Source organism: Candoia aspera, chromosome 5 (assembly GCF_035149785.1).
Source record: "Candoia aspera isolate rCanAsp1 chromosome 5, rCanAsp1.hap2, whole genome shotgun sequence".
Classification (NCBI taxonomy): domain Eukaryota; kingdom Metazoa; phylum Chordata; class Lepidosauria; order Squamata; family Boidae; genus Candoia; species Candoia aspera.
The window spans coordinates 48,247,980-48,271,623 of NC_086157.1; the positions used below are offsets into that span (position 1 = coordinate 48,247,980).

Sequence of the window (23,644 nt, forward strand, 5' to 3'; positions counted from 1 at the left end):
TATATAATTTTTCAGCAGATACAGTGGTGCACAATAGAAACATTAAAATAGCATAAAAACAAAGCTAAATTAAAATAACTAGGTATAAACATTTTTAGAAGAGACACAGCAGAAAACCTGCTATAGAAATAGAACACAAAAGAAAGCTGAAAAGGAAATTGGCTCTGATTTTTACAATATCATAAAAGGTAATTAAAGCATATGTTCAGTTGGAAGCATGCCAAAGCTCATTAGTAACAACTTATTTGTTTCTTCTCTGGTCTTTGAAGAAGCTGAAATCTGAAGCAGTGTTTGTCAAGCTGATCTTAAGCTTTAGGGAAGTTCATATGGAAGCCAATATACAGCAGGAAGCAGGCAATTGAAATGAAGGAAAAACAGCAACAGCAAATTAAAAGTGAGATAAGCCACAGTCCTCATAGGAATTTATGTCCATCTGCCTGGTAATAATTATTTCAGACTTTCAAATTGCCTTTTACATTGTCTACTCTTATATTAATTTAAATAAATATCTTGGCTGCTAATATTGCAAACCTGTATCTCAACAAGATAATGTAAGTCGGTGACACAAGACAATTAACAGGTTTCACTTTGTACTCACTCTTACAAAGTTGTCAGGGAACAAACCTCTTCTGCCTTTGAGCTGTCCTTCCCACCAGCCTCCATCCTCTTTTCTGATGTTGGTGATAATGTCACCTACAGTGATTGTCAGCTCATCATCATGTTGAGCTTTGTAGTCAAACTCCACTATCGCCTCCACTAGAAGGGAAAGCATAACGAGATAGTACAAAATTAGAAAAAAAAATCCAGAAAGATTTCTGCAATTTTAGATTAAAATGTATGCATGCATGCATATATATATATATTTCCAATCAGCAGCATTTAAGAAACAACCAAACTGTCCAAAAGAGGCAAAGTAAAATAAATATGTTTCTAAAAAACAGCAGAGACAGATGGGTCTGAAAAGAGGATGTTGCATCAGGCAACCCTTCTGGCTGAGGGTAAGATATTATTTTTTAGATTAATTAAACTAAAGGATAATGTTGATTTTGGCTCAGAAGGATTGCACAGTACCACACTTGTTTCTCACAATTCTTTACAATATTGCTCAAACAGAGCATCCTAATGCAATGCCAGTTACCTTTAAAACTGCACTTTTAAAGATCAGGCAATGTTTCTGATTTGTGCAAAAATATAAAAGTACTTCCTTCCATGAACATTTGTTTGTTGCAGAGCAAGAACCCAATAAACAGAGTAAACGTTAATATCAAGAATGTTAACTTTCATAAAACAACAACTACCTATTCCAAACACTGGCCAACACAGTAAATCTATTATTATAGCATCCTTCATAGTGACTACCTAGCACCTGTTTCCAAATATCCAAAGCAACCTGTTGCACTGCCTCAGTTTTTGTAATGTTGTAATTTAAATCTCTCTTTTGAATGGCAATCATATAATATTTTAATAGTCTCTTCTCTAGGCTAACATATCCAACATTAAATCATTCCTCAGAGGATATGGTCTACAGGCCCTTTATCTTTTTTGTAAGCAACTTCTATATATGCTCCAGTTCATCAACAACCTTCTTACACTTTAGTGCTCTGAACTGCATGCAGTAAACAAGGTGAAGTCAACAAAAACAGAACAAAGCAGAATCTTTACTTCTGCTGATTGATCCTAAGCTTTTAGCTGCCACGTATCAAAATTAGTTTCATATTTACTATGGCTGGCAAATCTTTCAAATGAGGAGGTTCGAAATGCACTAGAGTTCCCAATTACAAAGCACATCTGGGAAAAATTTACATGGCCCTTGCTGTGCAATCTAGACATTATACACTGAGAGCCATGTTAGTCTATGGTGGCTAAAAATCAGGAGGAGTCTAATAGCACTTTTACCAAGGTAACAAATTTTATTAAAAGGCATAAGCTTTTGTGAGCTGCAGCTCACTTCATCAGATAGAAGATCTAGTAAATTCACCTTGAACCCTCTTGCCCATACTGCAGTCAAATCAGTATTATCAAACTCATCTTATATATATGTAACTGATTCTTATCAAAACAGCACACTTTATACTGTATTTATCTCTGTTGAAAATTATTATTTATAGTCCAGTACTCTATCTTGCCATCTCAATCATATTGAAGCAGCTCTCACCTATAAATTGAATAAGCAATTTATACCTCTACCTTTAGGAAAGATAGTTTGGTGCACCAAGCTAGAAACCAAGAGACCATCAATTCTAGTCCCACCTTAGGCACAAAGCCAGCTGGGTGACTTCAGGCCAGTCACTTTCTCTCAGCCCTGGAAAGAAGGCAATGGCAAACCACTTCTGAAAATGTTGCCAAGAAAACAGCAGGGAGTTGTCAGGCAGTTGCCATGAGTCAAGATTGACCTGAAGGTTCACACACACATACCTCTTTATTTAAGTCAATTATTATGATGTGGATCATCATCAGGACATGGACATAACCATGCAACCTGCTCTTTTCTCCAGTAGTTACTAATAAACATTATAAGGATGTGGTTCATCAAACAGATGAAGCCTAGCACAACATTATAGGAATAAGAAGGAAATTCCGGCAATTTGACTTATAGCCTGTCCATGTGTATCAGAGCATACAGGTAGTCCTTGCTTAATGACCGCAACTAGGGCAGAATTTCAGTCAGCAAGCAACGCAGTCATTAAGTAAGGCATCACATGACCAAACCTGATTTCACGACCATTTTACCCCAATTATTAAGTAAATCATGTGGTCGTTAAGCGAATCAATGGCTCCCTATTGATTTGGCTGGTTGGAAGCTGGCTGGGAAGGTCACAAATTGCAATTATGTGACCACAGGATGCTGCAACCAGTCATATATGTGACCTGGTTGCCAAGCGCCCAAATTGCGATCACGTGACCACAGGGGTAGTGGGGCGGTCATAACTTTGAGAACAGGTCATAAGTTATTTTTTTAGCCCCACTGTATCTCCTAAGCATTGTTAAACAAATGGTCATTAAGCAAGGACTACCTGTATTTGTAATGGTATGTGAGAAAGACTTTGCGAGGCAGGGCAAAGATTCGCTGCCAAGAGAATGGACAGGTAAGAGACAGATAACCCGCATCTGGAGAGTGGGTGAGGCAAGAGGCTCAGAAAAGACCCTCCCTAGTTTCTCAGGCTGTAAATAAGATGGTGGGGAGAATTGTACTTTCAGACTTGCAAGATTCTGCCAATGTACCTTTACAATAAAGTAGAATTAGTTCATCTGGTCGTGTTTCCTGTCTGACAATACCTTGTAGGGCTGACAATATTAGACTTCTTGGTGTTTAAATATGGGCCTGCTTATCAGAATATAACTTTATAGGGACAAGAATGAAATTTTAGCAATTTATCTTGTTTCAGCCTGTGTATATTAGTGTATACTAGACTTCTTGGTGTTTAAATATGGATATTTTTGTTAAAATCCCAATCTTTCCCCACCTTAGCTTAAAATATAATATTGCTATACTATTTATAGTATAAATAGTATACTACAGCCGATGATGTCCTGCTCACAGCTACCACCAGGGAAGAACTGCAGTGCTGTGTTCAGGCATGGAACGACCATCTTAGCCAATTCAGTTTGCACCTCAATATCAAGAAGACTGAGTATCTCGAGACTAGCTCGAGCACCTCCACCATCCAGGTCAGCGGTGAAGATCTAGTGAAGACAAACTCCTTCCACTATTTAGGATCCCATCTGCAAAGTGATGGCGGAATTAATGAGGAAGTGCGCACAGGGGGTGAATGCAACATGGTTGCAGTGGAAGGAGATCACTGGAGTACTATGTATAGAATGATGGTCTGCCCAATAGCACTGTCTGGCACTGAGTGTTGGCCAGCCACCAAAAGGGCTGAGCGCCCTTTACATGCCATGGAGATGCACATGTGCCGTTGGTCATTAGGCACTTCCCTTCTTGACCACGTCAGCAATGATACAGTCCAGCAGCAGATGGGTGTTGTACCAATAACAGAGAAAATGCTGGGAAATGCCTACAGTGGTATGGCCACATTCTATGAACAGGACCCCACACCGTTGCCTGCGCTGCCTACCCCTTTAGCATAGATGGCAAATGCCTGCATGGAAGACCAAAGCAAAGGTGGCAGGTGACAATTAACATGGACATGAAAATCATCCAGCTGGACCTGGTTGCTGCTTTCGATCGTATGAAATGGCTTTCGTTGATCTGAAAAGCAGACCCTGCTCCTGCAGGAAAATGCAAGGATAAAAAAGAAGACTATTTATAGAACTGTTTTCCTGTCATTATTTTTTTCTCTCTCTCTTCGTTATTACCTTGTCTACTGTAAAATATACATATGGACTATTTCTCTGACTCTCTTGGACTAAAGACTTCTTGAAGACACTGCTTCAGCATGCTTGCTTATTTAAAGAGCAAGTCAAGAAATGGTAACAAGCTCCAGTTTTCAGTGCAAATATCTATGCAATCGGTTACCACAGGAGTCGTCAGAACACAAGATAGGGAGGCAATCAGGGAAATTCAGTTATAACAATGGTTAAATGCTATACAGTTGTTACAGTTTATATCACCATTCCAGTATTGTATAACAGTTGAATACATTAACATTCACTGTGGAATACCAGTCTATACACTAGCCTGTTCTGACGGTTCACACAGGAAAAAGTTACACTTCTAGGGGTTTTTTGCCATACACATTCTATACATTTAACTTGTGATAATGCACTCTTCTAATATTAAAATTCCAAAATTAGTAGTAGCTACTGTCATACCATTTGGATGGACACATGTATGTTTTTTTTTAATTTAAAAAAAATTATAGAGATCATTTAGGCCTTAGAGGAATTGGAGCAGTAATAATAAAATTGATATAAAAATCAGGTATTTTTTAAAATACATCTCTCCTATTACCAATTCTTAATTTCTTCTTGGATTGTCAAGTTTTACTGCACTTGATACTAGGAATATCAAATAGGCAGTTCAAAAGAAAAGGCTGTAACATTAGTATATATTGACAGAAACAGAAATTAACCAAATTAAAATGAACTGAGAATACATATTCCATGTCATTTGTTAATGCTAAACTGTCACTGCAAAATGGTCTTGATGACAATCTGCACATGGGGAACAACTACAGTAGTCTCCAATTAATTTCAAGAATTACTTGTACAGATCCGATAGCATATGTTCAAATATGAATGATACAAATATACTTTATACCATTATTTCTCTTGTATTTAGAAAGTACTGCCTAATTCTAAACATAAAATGTAGCAGATGGCTTACATTTTGTGTACTTAGGAGTAATACAATAATAATTCTCGTCTAGGTTTAGTATTTTAGCAAAAACTAACAGTTCAAGGAAAAGTGAATTATTTCTAAACCCTTGCTTAAAAAGAGATTACTTTGACCTGCCCACGGCCAAATGACCATTTCCCCAAAATGTGAGGATACATGTTTGCTGAATGCTAATTTTTAAAGAAAGCACAAGAAAAAAATCATGTTAGTAACAAGGTTGTAATTAATATAATGTATTTATTTATTAAATTTATAAGCAACTTGTGTGTGTGTGTGTGTGTGTGTGTGTGTGTGTATCCTACATCTAGAACAGAGATACAGAACTTCCATCATATAATCCAGTCTGGAGACGTCAGTCCAGGCACAATGACAATATTAAAGTCTCAGAATTCCACTGAAATCAGAAGCAGATTTTTAACTGACTTCAGTAACTCACAATTAACATTTTCTTGGGCATTGTTTCAGTAAATCTCCCATCAAGGCAGTAAACTTCATTCCTATAACAACATAATCAGCTATTCAAGGCAACTTTAAACAGCCAAATGACAGAGCAACAGAAAAATTCCAAGAGGTATCATTAAAATCAACTTTCTCATTGCTATTACAAACTACCATGATAAATCCAGGAAAGAGTTCCTAAGCTTTAGTTTCAGTGAATGGGTAACTTGTCCCATGGTTTAACTGAGAAAGTAAGATTGACTAAATTCCTCTGGATCCAACTCAGTATCAAAAAGCAGAGAATAAAAATATTTTAATTTATAAAGTTCTTAAAAGAAGTCAGATTCCTTGACAGCATTCTGACAGTGTGCAATCTAAACTTCAGATGGGGAAATAAAGTTTGTACAAGTAGAAATATTCAATTAGGAAAAACTTATTAGATACTGCTATTTTATATATAAATACACACATGAACACATGATTGAAATCAGCATGGTATTATGTAGGATAGAGAGCCAGTTTGGTATAGTGGTTAAGGCATCAGGCTAGAAACCGGGAGACTGTGAGTTTTAGTCCCACCTTGGGCATGAAGCCAGCTGGGCCAGTTGCTTGGGCCAGTTGCTCTCTCTCAGCCCTAGGAAGGAGGCAATGGCAAACCACTTCTCAAAAACCTGCAGCTTCTGAATGCTACAGGCAGCCACTCTTAAAGCACATTATAGTAGTTCAAATGGGAGATGACTATGGCATGAATCCTTGTGAATAAGGCCTCCCAGTCCAGAAACAGATGTAATTGTCATCTTTTATTGTAAACTGCCCAGAGTCCCTTTTGGGAGATGGGCGGTGATAAATTTGATTAATAAATAAATAATAAATAATAATTGGGGCACAAGATGACCTATGTAAAGGCTCTTCTCTTCAAGCAGGAGCTGAGAGTCAAGGAGGACCCCAAAATTGTGCAATAACTCCATCTGAGGTACTGCATCCACATTCAGAGAGATGGAAAATTTCCAAATCCAAGGTCTCAAAACCCACAACCACTGAATCTTGCCAAGGTTGAGCCAAAACCTCTTCTTTCTCATCCAGACCTCCACAGTCTCCAGACCCTGGGAAAGGATCTTGATGGCATCACCCCCTGGCTGGCCGGGGGCAGAGATGGATAATTGGGTATTATAAGCATACTGATAATACCTTACTCGGTATCACTATCAACCCTTTGAGGTAGTCCAGACAAGAAGCACCAACCATGAGTACTAATACTACTTTTATTGTAAAGTTACAGTAACAGAACCTTGCAAGTCTGAAAGTACCTGTCTCCTCCCTGACTTTTACTCTTCCAAAAACTAAGGAGGATCCCTTCTGAGACATTTTCTCAACCACCACCACTCCTCCTTCAGATTCAGATTTTGTTTATCAGACTGTTGTCTAGGCTGTGGCTCTTCCTCCTGTCTCCCGAGATCATTCACACATACCATTACAATCACAGGGCTGACCTCCCCCAGTGGCTTCATGTAGATATTAAACAGAAGCGGGGAGAGAGTAGAGTCCTCAGGAACTCCACAAAGCAGGGGCCTCAGATTCAATCTCTTTCCACCTACCAATACCAACCAGTCCTGGAGGAAGGAGAACTACCAGAACAGTACAGCTAGAGTCCAACTCTGAGCAAATACAAGCGACTTTATCTGAAAGATGCCCAGAATAATCCTTACAGCAGCTCTGTAAATATTCTCCCAGACCTTCCTTACTTAAGAGGAAATGGGTCTTAAACAGGGCCGCTGGCTGGCTCTCTATGGATCTAATAAGGGCAGAGAAATAACAATGTTTCACTACCCTTATTGCAACAAGGCAATACCTAAGAAAAGCTTTTACCTTTACTTGTTTGGATTAACTCTGTTTTCCCCCAGCAAAACTCTAGGAGTCTCTTACGCTGCTTCAACTCCCAGAACTCATCTGAAAACCAAAGGGCTCTCCAGGATCCACATGCATAGAGAGCCTGCACAGACACCATTTGGTCCAAGGCCATTGTGAGTTTCTCATCTCAAGTGGTGACAAATGCCTCAGTTGAACTGTGTATCAGAGTCCCTGGAGCAGCCCTAAGCTCCTTCTGGAACCCCATCAGGTACCTGGAGCAGAACAATCAAATATCTTCCTGTGGTGGAGTGTAGCCTCAGGAAGGCCTTACAGGGACCAGGAATCACTCAGGGAATTTTAAACCTTACCTTTGTACATGCAACTTTAGTCAGAAAGCTCAGAACCTTTAGTGAGAAATTGAACTTTCCCAGAACTTTAAAAAGCAAGTACTTGACAGAGCCATTTTCATGAAACAAAAAGTTGGTAGCTAATAGAATGTGTAAAAGTGTAACAATATACTCAGTCAAGTAACAGGAAGGAGTCTGAGGCACTCTGATGCCTTGAGGATCATCCTGAGGACCTGCAGCTACTGTAATGTGTAGCAGCCATTTCCAGTTAGTGTTGCCAGGAGGGAAGGAGAAGTCGCTTCCTAGACACCACCACCCTTGTGGGTACTGATTATTACCTATAAAGCCCAACATGGCAATCGGCCCAGTTATTTAATCACCAATCTCCCATGGTTTCTACCCAGCCAGTACAATCCAAGAGAGTGGGTGTGCTTCAGATCCCCTCAATTAAACAGTGTAATCTTATGAGATCCAGGAAGCATGCTTCGTCGGTAGAGGCACTCACCCTTTAGAAAGAGTTCCCCCCTGAGATCCAGAAGCTCTCACCCTGATGGTGTTCTGGAAGGCTTTGAAAACTTGGTTGTTCTCCCAGGCCTTGGAGAAGGGTGGACAGGACCCCCCTGTTTGAGATGCTGTGATACTCTGTGCATGCAGTGACGTGTTATCTGTCATCTTGTCACAATTTGTAATTTGTATTGTGTTCCTATTTACTTGTTGTTTTTATGATGTTCTTTGTGAGCTGCCCAGAGTTCATTGGATTGGATATCATAAATAAAGAAACAAAGAAACAAAGAAACGTGGCCATATATTTTAAAAATTGGCTGAAATTCAAAAAGAAAATTCTCCTTTAGTTTTGGAACTACATCAGTAATTTAACCCAAAAATGGTTTACTAAAAAATTGAAAAATTCAACATAAAGACGATAGCTATTATTTTTAGTCTCTTACATATACAATTTCACACTTTTAGCAAATAGCATCTGCAAATGAAATACTATACTGAAACAAAATTGAGATTGCAACTCTATGCTTAATTTGTATAGTAAATACAAAAATATGTATATGCTGCATTGCTATTGCTGGCCAAATATTTAAAACATTTGTTTTCTCAGAATCACAGCCACAGCCTAGTCACGTGGAACAAAATAATGACCTACTATACATAGTTTTACTGCAAATCTCCTAAGAGGGAGGGGAAATATTCTTTCAGTTACTGCATTGCCCTTCAGCAAAGGATCGTTACCTTGTCGTGGTGCTGGAGCTTGAGCACCTCAATGATGCCATGAGCTAAACCGTGAAGGGCCACCCAAGACGCGAAGGTCGTGACAGAGAGGTCAGACTAAATGCGATCCCTGGGGAAGGTAATGGCAACCCACCCCAGTATTCTTGCCATGAAAACTAAATGGATCAGTACAACCAGAGATATGTCGGTATACCATCGGACAATGAGACCCCCAGGTCGGAAGATGGTCAAAATGCTACTGGGGAGGAACAGAGGATGAGTTCAACTAGCCCCAGACGTGATGACGCAGCTAGCTCAAAGCCGAAAGGACGGCTAGCAGCCGACAGTGCTGGTGGTGAACGGCGAATCCGATGTTCTAAGGACACCATTGGAACCTGGAATGTAAGATCTATGAGCCAGGGCAAATTGGATGTGGTTATTAGTGAGATGTCAAGATTAAAGATAGACATTTTGGGTGTCAGTGAACTGAAATGGACTGGAATGGGCCACTTCACATCAAATGACCACCAGATCTACTACTGTGGACAAGAGGACCACAGAAGAAATGGAGTAGCCTTCATAATTAATAGTCAAGTGGCTAAAGCAGTGCTTGGATACAATCCAAAAAACGATAGAATGATCTCAATTCGAATTCAGGGCAAGCCATCTAACATCACAGTGATCCAAATATATGCCCCAACCACAGATGCTGAAGAAGCTGAAGTAGAGCAGTTCTATGAGGATCTGCAGCACCTACTGGACAACACGCCAAAAAGAGATGTTATTTTCATCACAGGAGACTGGAATGCTAAGGTGGGCAGTCAAATGACACCTGGAATTACAGGTAAGCATAGCCTGGGAGAACAAAACGAAGCAGGACATAGGCTGATAGAATTTTGCCAAGACAACTCACTCTGCATAACAAACACTCTCTTCCAACAACCTAAGAGACGGTTTTATACATGGACTTCCCCAGATGGACAACACCGAACTCAGATTGACTACATCCTTTGCAGCCAAAGGTGGCAGACATCTATACAGTCGGTAAAAACAAGACCTGGAGCTGACTGTAGGTTCGATCACGAACTTCTTCTTGCACAATTTAGGATCAGACTAAAGAGATTAGGGAAGACCCACAGATCAGCTAGATATGAGCTCACTAATATTCCTAAGGAATATGCAGTGGAGGTGAAGAATAGATTTAAGGGACTGGACTTAGTAGATGTCATGTCCCCCGTTGCAATGCATACATGCATCACAACGGGGAACATGCCTTTCCGGAGAAGGGAAGGAAAGAGGAAGGAATTAGTGATAATCCTTTAAGCACTAAAAGACAAATACCAATAAAGGACAAAGGAGCCATACCTTTGCCCTGACCCGAGAAGCCATCATCCTATCTCCCTGACATCTCTGCATTACCCCGGGGGACACACCTGCGCCGGACACAGGAAGAGGACAGAGGTAATCAGCGCTAATCCCCCTGATCACCCATCAAGACTCCAGAATCGAACCCTGATCGCCCATCAAGACTCCGGATCAGGACTTTGGGACAATGGGGGGTGGAGAAGGACCAGGTCCGCACCGCGGGTATTTACCGGCTACCTCGCACGTCATGTGCTCATTCCCGTCTTTTTCTGTGTATGCATTCTATTCCTAATAAACCGGAAATCCTTAGCACTGACTAAGTGAGTCTGTGTCTCTTTGGGAATAAGGCAACCATCACAGTAGATAGGGTCCCGGAAGAACTATGGACAGAAGTTTGCAACATTGTTCAGGAGGCGGCAACAAAATGCATCCCAAAGAAAGAGAAAACCAAGAAGGCAAAATGGCTGTCTGCTGAGACACTAGAAGTAGCCCAAGAAAGAAGGAAAGCAAAAGGCAACAGTGATAGGGGGAGATATGCCCAAGTAAATGCAAAATTCCAGAGATTAGCCAGAAGAGATAAGGAATTATTTTTAAACTAGCAATGTGCAGAAGTGGAAGAAGACAATAGAATAGGAAGGACAAGAGACCTCTTCCAGAAAATTAGAAACATCGGAGGTAAATTCCAGGCCAAAATGGGTATGATCAAAAACAAAAATGGCAAGGACCTAACAGAAGAAGAAGAGATCAAGAAAAGGTGGCAAGAATATACAGAAGACCTGTATAGGAAGGATAACAATATCAGGGATAGCTTTGACGGTGTGGTCAGTGAGCTAGAGCCAGACATCCTGAAGAGTGAGGTTGAGTGGGCCTTAAGAAGCATTGCTAATAACAAGGCAGCAGGAGACGACGGCATCCCAGCTGAACTGTTCAAAATCTTGCAAGATGATGCTGTCAAGGTAATGCATGCTATATGCCAGCAAATTTGGAAAACACAAGAATGGCCATCAGATTGGAAAAAATCAACTTATATCCCCATACCAAAAAAGGGAAACACTAAAGAATGTTCAAACTATTGAACAGTGGCACTCATTTCACATGCCAGTAAGGTAATGCTCAAGATCCTGCAAGGTAGACTTCAGCAATTCATGGAGCGAGAATTGCCAGATGTACAAGCTGGGTTTAGAAAAGGCAGAGGAACTAGGGACCACATTGCCAATATCTGCTGGATAATGAAAAAAGCCAGGGAGTTTCAGAAAAACATCTATTTCTGTTTTATTGACTATTCTAAAGCCTTTGACTGTGTGGACCATAACAAATTGTGGCAAGTTCTTAGTGGTATGGGGATACCAAGTCATCTTGTATGCCTCCTGAAGAATCTGTATAACGACCAAGTAGCAACAGTAAGAACAGACCACGGAACAACGGACTGGTTTAAGATTGGGAAAGGAGTACGGCAGGGCTGTATACCCTCACCCTACCTATTCAACTTGTACGCAGAACACATCATGCGACATGCTGGGCTTGAGGAATCCAAGGCTGGAGTTAAAATCGCTGGAAGAAACATTAACTATCTCAGATATGCAGATGATAGCACTTTGATGGCTGAAAGCGAAGAGGAACTGAAGAGCCTTATGATGAAGGTGAAAGAAGAAAGTACAAAAGCTGGCTTGCAGCTAAACCTCAAAAAAACCTAGATTATGGCAACCAGTCTGATTGATAACTGGCAAATAGAGGGAGAAAATGTAGAAGCAGTGAAAGACTTTGTATTTCTAGGTGCGAAGATTACTGCAGATGCTAACTGCAGTCAGGAAATCAGAAGACGCTTAATCCTTGGGAGAAGAGCAATGACAAATCTCGATAAAATAGTTAAGAGCAGAGACATCACACTGACAACAAAGGCCCGCATAGTTAAAGCAATGGTGTTCCCCGTAGTAACATATGGGTACGAAAGCTGGACCATAAGCAAGGCTGAGAGAAGGAAGATCGATGCTTTGGAACTGTGGTGTTGGAAGAAAATTCTGAGAGTGCCTTGGACTGCAAGAAGATCAAACCAGTCCATACTCCAGGAAATAAAGCCAGACTGCTCACTTGAGGGAATGATATTAAAGGCAAAACTGAAATACTTTGGCCACATAATGAGAAGACAGGACACCCTGGAGAAGATGCTGATGCTAGGGAGAGTGGAAGGCAAAAGGAAGAGGGGCCAACCAAGGGCAAGATGGATGGATGATATTCTAGAGGTGATGGACTTGTCCCTGGGGGAGCTGGGGGTGTTGACGACCAACAGGAAGCTCTGGCGTGGGCTGGTCCATGAAGTCACGAAGAGTCGGAAGCGACTAAATGAATAAACAAAACTGCATTGCCCCTTATAAGAAGAGGACGGCTGGGTGATGGCAGTAGGAAAACATTACAGGGGAACTCTTATATAACTACTGTACCTCTAGGTCCAAGAAATATGCTGTGTTTGTTACTGCTTCCTGTTGCATACATTTTTTCAATGTTTTATTAAAATAAAAATGGAATTAAAATTATTACATAAAATAATACATAAAATACTAACTTCAAAACAATAAAGAACAATGATTGGCAGCATAATCTGTACAGATGTTATTATCATGAAGATACAGTAGTAGATTGGGAAAAGGGTCTTCTGCTGTATAATAAAGAAGAGATCACAGTTTCAGTTATGCTCTTGACTTTATAATATTATAGGTTATGTTTTCAGAGAGGCTGCAGTTCCATACTCTGACATCCAAACTTCATGGACAAAATATGCTGCTATCTTCTAACAATGCAATTTCTATTTAGGCTGAATATGTGTGCATTCCTCCAACTACTACTCTGTGAGGCTGCCAACTTTCTTGACCTAGCAGTCTTTATAAGCTCCTTGACAGCCAATTATATAACAATGAAGCTATCTCAACCATAGCAGTTGGATAAATGACACCCACCACTATTCTGTTATCTGTGGAATTGCTCTCAAACATATAGAGGTTCCCTTGATATGAAAATTTGCAGTAACCAACATTCCTGAGTAAAGCTTTGAGCAAACAGAAGGAAACACACTGAATAAATATTCTTTGAAAGTTCTTTGTATCCCAATTTGTATACTAATACCTTTATGAAGAGGTATTCTCTTGAAATGTTCTGGGACTCAATGACAATAAAGTGTCTTTCACAACAAATTTCCTTATTTTCACCTGAGTACATACATAACATACATAATCTATATTACAATCCAAAACCAGTACAAAAGTAAATTAAAACAAGCCAATACAATCCATCTGAATGAAGTTCTGGTTTTTCTTATTACTCATCCTACTTTTGTCATTTCTTTCCTGGATAAAAGGAACATCTTCCTCCTTCTCCATTGAATACTGTTTCTAAGAAAGATTTGAATCCTTGTCTGACAGACTCTTATGTTTATTACACAGAGTTCAATTCCCTTCAATTGCCTACTTTTTGTTTTGTAGTGCTTCTCTTTATATGTCACAACAGGTAGTACAAACCCATATAAACAGCTTCTCAATGAGCAACTAATATGGGGGATTCAATTTACAGAGTTGTTAAAAGTTGAGAGAAACCACTTAGGCCACTGACTCAAATTCCTGCTCTGTGTAGAAACCCAAATTAAGTCACATGAGAGAAATGGCTGTCTAGCTTTTGCTTGAATCTACCAAGTGAAAGGGATTCTATCACTTTCTGGATACTCAGCTCCACTGCTAGCTGTTCTTCTTATTATGATGTTTTACCAAACTTTCATTTGGAATCAATCTTCCCGTAACTTAAAGCATTAAATTCATTACTCTATGTTCTGCACTATAGAATACAGAGAACACACAGATCTTTCATGTGACATTCTTTCAGGTTTTCTAAAAGTGCTATCCATATGCACCCTTGTTCTTTTCAAGCCTAAACATTTCTAGTTCCTTCCATCTCTCTTCTTCTGACTTAGTTTCTAATAACACGAGAATATTGTTGCCCATCTCAGAACCCATTCCAGAATACTTCTTAAAAGTATGGAAATGGGAGAAATAGTTTAAGAGGGAACAATTACTTAAAATTTTCAAAGTATACTTTTGTTGATGCAGCCTAAAAATGCATTTACCTTTTTCTTTGTGTCCACATCCTACTGCTGACCCATATTTGGTTTTAATGAACTACTATTCCAAAACTTTTTGCAAGCATTATTGCAAAGCCAATATCCACTTAGTTTACACATACATATTTGACTTCTATTTCTAGATGAAGAACTTTGTAAATGTTTGTTGAATTTCATTGCTATTTACAGCCCATTTCATTAACCAATCAAGATCATTTTGAATGTCATTGCTATCTTCTAAAGTATTAACTATCCCACACAAATTTTGACAAGCATTCTTTCCCAATCTAATTAATGAAAAAATTGCCCAGGAATAAATCTCGTACCACTGCATTTGATAGCTCAACTCCAGTCTAATGAGGCACCTTTGCTGAATACCTTTGAGTACAAATCTCAAGCCAGCTATATGTCCATTTAATTGTCCTGCTATTCAATCTGCATTTAATTCAAATCCATATGCAGGTATCTTCAGAGCATTCCATTTCTGAGCTTATTGCCTAGGCCTCAGTGGTTGTAAATGCCTATTTGCTATTGCTCAAGAAAAACAAGCTAAGGATATTTACATTAACGTATACAGAGGAGAAAACATAGGCAATGGAGATTTTAGAAACATAAGGAACAAAATCAAGGGCCAGTCTGCAACATATTTGTCCTTTTGCATATCTGTAGCACAGTAATCAGCAAATAAACTGCAGACAAACCACAATTATCTCTGACAGAGACAAATTGTTTTTTTGTGTTTGCAGGAGGCATGTTCAGTAAATAGTGAAGTTAGAAACTTCTTAATAACAACCTGAATCTAACGGAAACTAAACATTTACAGTTCACAAGAAACATCTGTTGTGTTGGCATGGGATGTCATCCTGTAGCTTCTGTAGGTTAGATTTACTGTCAAAACAAGTTTAGAAACTATAAAAGTTTCATCTGAGTAGCAGATTGAAGCAGTAAATTTCTCCAGTAACCAGAGCTCAAGAACAGCTATCCTACATCATTACACTTCATAATTTCTTTTTGCTTAAGCCTTACCATGCCAGGAATGTCATGAGTTGATCCCTGACAGATAAGTAAATAAGCTGCCTAACGTAGGTAGCTAGACTGGACTTAGAGGGCCTTTCAGACATTTTCAGCTTTATGAATAAGGTCAATTCATGTATTCATACACATACTTAAGAAATGGATGTACAGCAAAAGAATTGTTTTAGCACCTAGCTAAATTCTGATTTGGTACCTCAAAACACAAGCAAAGTGGGTTATATGACTTCAGCATGGACTAAAAAAATACATATATCTTTAAAAAATCAATCTAGTGATAGTGAAGAAATAGACCATAAAGAGACTCAAAGTGCTCAGTTTTATTTTCCAGATTAACTTGAGTATCAAACAAAGTTTCTGGCTTTATACTATTAGCAGAATTTGCTCAGAAACTGCCTCAGTCAGGCACCTAGACATTACTGAATAGAACCCTCAAACAATTTTTAATTCAAATTCTCCATTTCTTCCACTAAACAAAACATAGTATTTTTGAATTGAATCGAATTATCCATTCAGTCATATCCGATCCTTGGCAATTCCATAAGCCAGCTGTCTCCATGATTTCTGATATTCCAATATTTTAGAAACATGTAATTCTGCTTATAAAGCGAATCCTGTCTTCCAAGCTATCTTACAATCGTATGTATTACTCAAAGAACCAGTATTAAACCCAAGTAATCAAAACAGCACTTTAATTTTAAACATACCTTTAGTGTATTAGTCACAAAAGCAAATGATAAGTAGCACTGCTATGACAGCATGATTTTCTTATACAAGATCCACCTCCCTGCCCCCAAGCATACTTTTCCTAAGTCTGGAACATCCATGGCTGATCTTCTGCCATTCACAATAGGAAAACTCCCAGTAGTGGAAGTGGTAACATGTTACGCTGCTTGAACGTTATTTAAAATAATATGGGTTCTGGGAAAAATATAGACAGGCCATTAAATTGTGAAGAGGCTGGCACTCAGTAAAAATGTTATTGGCTGAACTATATAAATGGATTCCAATAAAGCTCTGGATTGTCTTATGAGATCAGAATTTTTCCTAACACTGTCTTAGCTAGAAACTATGGGGGGATTGTTGTCTCTGTTTTGATCTTTCTTAATCAAATGGCTTGATTCTTTAGTTTGAATCATTTCTGTATTTTTCCTGAAGAGTGACTCTTTATACAGTATGTTGTTCTCCCTTTCTCCCAAGGTCTGATCTGATCTGGCTTGTCTGTGTTCATTTCTAGAGCTTGCCTATCTTGCAGTAGCTGCTTGAAACGGGACTACCATTTGGTTCCTTCTTATTGTATAATTTTAAGAAAAGACAGGCAATAAAGCAAACATACAGAAGATCATGCTCAAAAATTTTTAGAAAGTTTTTTTAATGTAAAAATGTCATTTTAATTCATCCTAGAGCCTTGAAGATTAACTATTTTCTTATCTGAATGAGACCCTACTGCACAAAAATCAACATTGTTATGGCATCCAAGTGTTTTATGTTCCTATCCAGTAGCAAAAGAATAATAACACACCAGATTGCACTCAAGATGTAAATCAGAGATGAGAATGCATGCAATAGCAGGAAATTTGTTTTGTAATGTACTTATAATTTTAGAAGGGAAAACTTTTGTCATACTTATTAGAGACATTTTATGCACGTACATTTAAAAAAATGGATTTATCTGGATACTTCTCACAGTTTTTTCCAATTTTAGGGTATGGGGTCCAAACTCCATTACTACTAGCCACATAAATATTATTGATTTTTTTATCTAAATAAAGTTTGTATACTCTATTGGTACATGACAAATTCATAACATTTCTCTGCCAATCACTGCCTAACAGCATTTACCTATTAAGTATGCTATACTTCTTCATGGAATGAAAGTGGGATCAAGATCTGAAATTTATTCTTTAATCATATTCATACTCCTGGAGTTCAGACCCATATTTTCTAAGAGAATTGTCAATAAATTTGAAGAAAATTACATTTTGTAAAAAGTTTACAGAACCATTGAAAACTTTATAGTCTGAGGATTGAAGATTATTATCTATGAATCATAACGAGAGAGCAGTCCACAGAGCTACAATCAATATATTAAGCAACAAATATTCAAAAGAATGCTATGAAACTGCACACATTCAAGTCAAACACATCAAAAGAAATCAAAAGCATGAATACAGAGGGCTGTCTTAGGCAAATGATTAAGCCGAAATTCTGGTTTAAGATGCCTGAAGCTTATCCAAAAGGCAGAGAATCCCATAGAGAGAAACCACATTTAAAAAGGCCCCTGCATGGGTATTGCTTACAAATTTATTTAATAATACTTATATATCACACAGTTCATACAACTCTGGGTAATTAGCAATAAAATGAAAAATACAGAAACTCAGCAATAAATACAAATAGCAATGACATGGCAGTCCATCCATGATTAACCAGCAAAAACCATAAATATCAACTATTGCATGTCCAATTACATAATATAAAATACCAGCAGGGAGAGTGTACTTCTGGCAGAATGTGATCCAAAGTCCACAAATCTATGCAGCAGAATATTAAAAAGTTGAATTTCATTCTAACTACCATATCACATACAAATAATGGATATCACATACACATCTGATTACTTTGCTGTGCTAAGTGATCTTTTGTTTTAATAATATACTGAATAAACCACTTTTGTCTTGCTTTATACAACACATGAAGCTAAAAATAATAGTTTAAAAATTAGAAAGAAAAATCAGTTCACACAATATTTTGTTAAAATGAGATAAACTACATCATTATAGCACAATATGAAAACTTAACCACATCCTGCACAGCTGCATATTGCTTTTCAACGCTTCATCCTTGTATCCGAAGCCCTTTGTATGAGTTTAACAATTATATGAAACAACCAAATTTTGAATTACAGTACCAGCATAGTGTATTAATGTTTTATTACAGGATCAATTGAAGTTCAGCAGTGCAAAAGAGGCAAATGATGGGACACATGTCATAAAATGCAATACATTTATTTAAATCTGGGTTGCTGAAAACTTTTTTTTAGCAAACATGAAAAACTTCTTTCCCTAAAGCATCTTCCCTACTCATTTATATAACATTGAATGATTCCCAAAATTAAGCAGCACACATTTTATCTTTGCCAGCTGAAATTCTGAAAATATTGTATTGTATACAATTAATGCACATAACCAAAATATCCTGTAATTATTTGACTGTAACTGGCTATTTCAAAAGAGCTGAACACTTTACTTTCCTATAGCATGAATACTTGCCACACAGAGAGTCATTGTATTTACAACAAACCCAAGGAGAATGAGTGAATGGAGTCCCTTCTTCTGGCAGAAACAGACCCCTTGCCCTTCAGACTGCTAGTGCCTGGCACTGCTAATTCTTCTGCCTCCCTTGAACCCTAATAACAAGATGAATAGTTGAGTCATTCCTTAATTTTGCTAACATGCCACAAAAGAGATTTCCAACAAATCTCATAGCCTTTCTGTCTCCAAGTTCCTGACCAGGTTAGTATACAGGAAGCTCCATATTAGTTTAATACTACCTTTTTGTTGCTCTTTTCTGAGTAGACTTCTCATCAAGCATGTCTATTAGATTATAAACTGGAACTTTGATGGAGAAAAAAAGGAGAGAGAAGAGACATTCCAGAGCACTGAAGCTCTAAGGATCCACCACAGTTTGAAAGGCAGTCCTCTGTGAGTTTGTTTTAAACAACATCTGGTAACCCTAGAATGCCCTCTTGATGGCTGGCTGCCAAGATCAATAAGACTCAACAGCTGCAGTCTCTTCCAAAAGCTTGCCACACCTCCCAGGAGCAGAGCAGGCAGGTATGCAAAGAAAGCTACAGCAAAGTCGTGGGTTCCTAATTGCCCGTTAGGCGTCTCTATAGAGGAGAGGAAGGGAAATGCTGTTTAAAGCAGCCAACCAGCCATTTCGTGCGGTGTCGGGAATAGGGGGCGGGAGGAAGAGCCCACAGCTCTTGTCCCTTCCCCTGGAAAAAAAAGAGAGAGAGAGAGAGTCAAATGGGCAACACGCCCCTCCGATTTCCTGTCATATTACGGAGGCTAATTTCTGCATTGGCCTGCCCGCTCGCGCACCACTGACATGAAAAGCGCTACCTCACCCGGGAGCCAGAGAAGGCGGCTCGCTCGCGCTCTCCAATCCCCCGTCCCCAGCATCTTGTATCTACTTCGCCCTCTTGCCCCCCTCCCCCGCCAACTATCCGCCTTCAATCTCTCGCGCTACGGCAGCCACGCCGTGTGGTGCAACGGCGACGCCAGAGAAGGGATTTCCCGCCGCCCCCCGTTTATGTATTGATGGTAGTGTTGTTTTGACAGCGCGTGACAACAAGAGATAGATTTGGCCTCCCGGGTTTCATTCAAGCCTTTCCAGCAGCCAGCTCTGCACCTCCACGCGCCACGGCGAGAGAGTCAGCGCGCAGACAAGAGCGTGAAAGGTCTCCAAGGGTGTGTGGGGGTGGGAGGAACAGACTTGATGCTCCCTCTTCTCCCCTCCCCCAAACGGATAGAGGGAGATAGAAAAGACACACCCTTCGGATGTGTCCTACTCCGCCTCATGATACTTGCCATTACTGGAGTAATGCCAGAAAAGGCAAATAGCAATAGCGACCACTCGGTTCGGCCTGCCTTGGAATCGGCCACGCAGCAAGTCTCAGATAGCCCCCCCTCCCCCCGCAAAAAAGGTGGGGGAAGACGGGCACATATCCCAAGCTCTGTCTACGTTCACACTTACCCATTTATGTCGAGTTGGGACTCCGACAGACAGGGTGAAAGTTTGAGATTCGGAAGGCGATGAAAGGCAATCGAGCCGATGGAGCCGGATGAATTACAGGAAGCCTCTTTTCTCCGAGTGCAGAAACAGCAACGTCTTCTTTGCTTCCTTTCCACTAGTCAGTGCCCATTGCAACAGCAGCGGGGTTGCATTTTATTTCCTGCTCTGAAACTCTCCGCCCTCCGAAGAGGAAAGGGGAGTTGTTTCTTGACATAAAAAGAAGGGGTGGGGGGGACACGACAAAGCACCTGACGCACCAGCGACAAATATAAAGGAAGAGGGGAAAACGGATCCCACCTGGAACTGCGAGAAAGCGAGCGAGAGTGCGCGCGCGCGTTAGGGCGGGAACACAAGCAAAGGGGCGGCGGTAGCGGTTCGCTGCAAGGGAATGGGCTGGCTAAATGGGTTGGTGTCGCCCTTTCTCGAGACCCTTCGTGCACCAAGGTAGGAGCAGTGAAGGAAGTGGTACTACGAAGGGTGGTGACGCTCGGCTGCCTCCTCGACGCTCACTAGCATGGCACCAGAATGCCCCTCCGTGGCCGGTCCATCCCTGGGCATCCGGCGGTAGACAGGAGAAAGCGTTGCTCACCGCGAGATTTATTTATTAAATCGACCTATATGGCCGCCCATCTCGCGAATACGACTCAGGATAGCTAACACGTTAAAGCAATAAAAAGCAATATTAAGAGTAAAAACCTACAGTGATCACCGAGGGTAAACCCAAACAGCAATCAAGAAAGACCGCTCAATGGGCCATCTAGTCTCCTGAGCCCCGGGCCCTGGAGCACGTCCAGGTCTTCCAAGGCTTTATGAGAGCCAGCAGGGTCGAGGCCATTCTGATCTTGGGTGCTGTGGTGTACCAAAAGGCAGGCGCTGGACAGAAAAGGCACCCTTGTGTGGTTCCATAGGATGGCATTCTTTAATTGAAGGGGCTCGAAGCATGCCCCTCTTGCTGGATGGAAAGGGATGGGTAGAAACAACTGTAAAGACGAAGTCTTACAAATAACCCACCCCTATGCCATGAAGGGCTTTATAGTTGAAACTAGCACCTTGAATTCCACCCAGCTAATTCAGCTTATGGAACAGCGGTGTAATATAGGCATACCAAGGTGCATCTGTAATTGCCCATACCACTGCATTCTGGACCAGCTGCAGCTTCCAGCTGGTCTTCAAAGGTAGCCCCTTGTAGAGCATGTTGCAGTAATCTATTTAGGATGAGACTAAGGCATGAGTGACCATGAACAGGCCAGGAAGGGGAGCAAATGGGGCACAAAACAAAGTTGTGCAAAAGCTCTCCTGGCCACTGCTACCACCTGCTATTCAAGAGGAGCTGTGAGTCCAGAAGGACCCCCAAATTGTGCAACAAGTCTGAACAGGGCAGTGCCACTATGTCTAGAACCAAAGAGGGATCCAGAACAACTCAGTCTTGGCAAGGATGAGCTGCAACCTGTTCTTCTCCATCCAGACGCTCTCAACCTCCAGATATTGGGACAGAACCTCAACAACTTCATTTGGATGGTTGAGGGCAGAAATGTACAACTGGACATCATCAGCGTATTGATGATACCTCACTCCATACCAACAAATGACCTCACTCAGGGGCTTTATCTAGATCATGAAAAAAGAGGGGGAAGAGGGTAGAGCCCCGAGGCACCCTGTGAAACAGGGGCCTAGAGCTCAATCTCATCCCTCCTAGCAATACCAACTGAAACCAGCTTCTTAGGAAGAAGGAAAACCACTGCCAAATGGTGCCCCCCTCTCCCAGCCCCATCAGCTAGGACACCATGGTTGATGGTACTGAAGGCCACTGAGAGATCCAGGATGGATGTGCCATCCTATCCCAAGCTCACTACACACCATCAACAAGTGTGACCAAGCCATCTCAGTATTATAGCCCAGTCTGAATTCCAACTGGAAAGCATCCATATAATCTGCTTCCTAAAGGGCCCTATGAAGCTGGAGGCCAACTCCTTTCTCAATAACTTCCCCTAAAAAGGAAAGGGTGGTGACCAGACAAAAGTTTTCCAGATCAGTTAGATCCAAGGATGGTTTCTTGAGGAGTGGAACTGTCCCCTCTCTCAAGGAGGCATGTGGATCCACCTATATTAACCAACCAGGAGGCACATGGATGCAATATACAGGGGGCCATACCTACAGCTCTCAGGATCCTGTCCACTTCCTTGGGACTAACAGGCTTGAACTGATCCCAGATAACATCATAAAACTGCCTCAGTGATCTCCATAGGATGTGCTCCACTGGAGCCTAATTCAGAGTGAATCCAAGTGATTTTATCCACCAGCTATCAAGAGTAGTTAACACAGTGACCCCGCAGATGCTCCAGTGATCCCTTTATTCCTGGTGGCAACCAAGTCCCCAGCTTTATTCCAGGTGGCAACCAAGTCCCCAGGAAAAACCCAAGTCCTTCTGAAACCTAATAGGGTCCCTTGGGATCCTCTGGCAGGCCAGTTGAATAGGCCCCACTTCCCTGCGGGGTGTGTTTGTGTGCGTGCTACAGTAAACTCCAGGTTCACCAGGTAATGATTTGTCCATGACAAGAAACAGAAGGCAACAGCTCCCAAGTCCAGATCACGCCCTGAGACAAAAGACAGGTACAAGGTGTCAGTCAGGCCTGTGATACTCCTGTGCCTCCTCCAAGGATGGCAGATTGGTGTACCCCAGGATCAGTAGCCTGTAAAACTTCACCTCCAGCCTGGAGATGTCCTCAAGCAGAGCAGGCAGGGAGGCTGCTAAGCAGCAGAGAGGCTGGTACAGTAGCAGAACTCCTAAGTGATTGTTAAGGCCCTATCTCACAAGTAGGGACTAACACCTGGCTAAATGCTATCTCCTATTGTCAGTCAGCAATATTCTCCCATCTCTAACCGTGCCCACAGTTGCCCTTTCACCAACCCTTGCCCCCTTCCCTCAGCCATCAAAGATCCCATGCGCAGCCTAACATCTCTCCACACAGCTGGCAGGTTAGTATCAGGGCACTCCTGAGCAGGCACTCAAGAGTCTCTGTTGTTCAAAATGCTAGGTGGTGGTGTATCATAAGGGCCATATTTCAGTTTAAAGCCTGTTTTACATGCAGAAATCACAGACCTCCAAGTAAAACAAACAGGTGGTAGGACTTTTGTTGGAGGCCTACTGAAGGTACTATGGTCAGATAGAATCAGAGCTAGACAGAGACCTCA

At 40.8% G+C, this 23,644-nt stretch overlaps 1 protein-coding gene across 3 annotated transcripts in view; it reads right to left on the reverse strand.

Moving 5' to 3' along the window:
* The window catches only part of SH3KBP1 (SH3 domain containing kinase binding protein 1), a 130,185-nt gene extending 109,421 nt beyond the window's left edge, over window positions 1-20,764 (reverse strand). For 2 of the 3 annotated variants that reach the window (XM_063305154.1, XM_063305156.1), the window contains exons 1-2: window positions 20,414-20,764; window positions 599-756 (exon numbers count right to left, since the gene is read on the reverse strand). In XM_063305154.1, the coding sequence (XP_063161224.1) occupies window positions 599-756; window positions 20,414-20,417 (162 nt within the window). In that variant the 5' untranslated portion in view covers window positions 20,418-20,764. The remainder of the gene's footprint in view (window positions 1-598; window positions 757-20,413) is intronic. The other variant, XM_063305155.1, reaches the window with a different exon arrangement.
* Window positions 20,765-23,644: the final 2,880 nt, after the last annotated feature.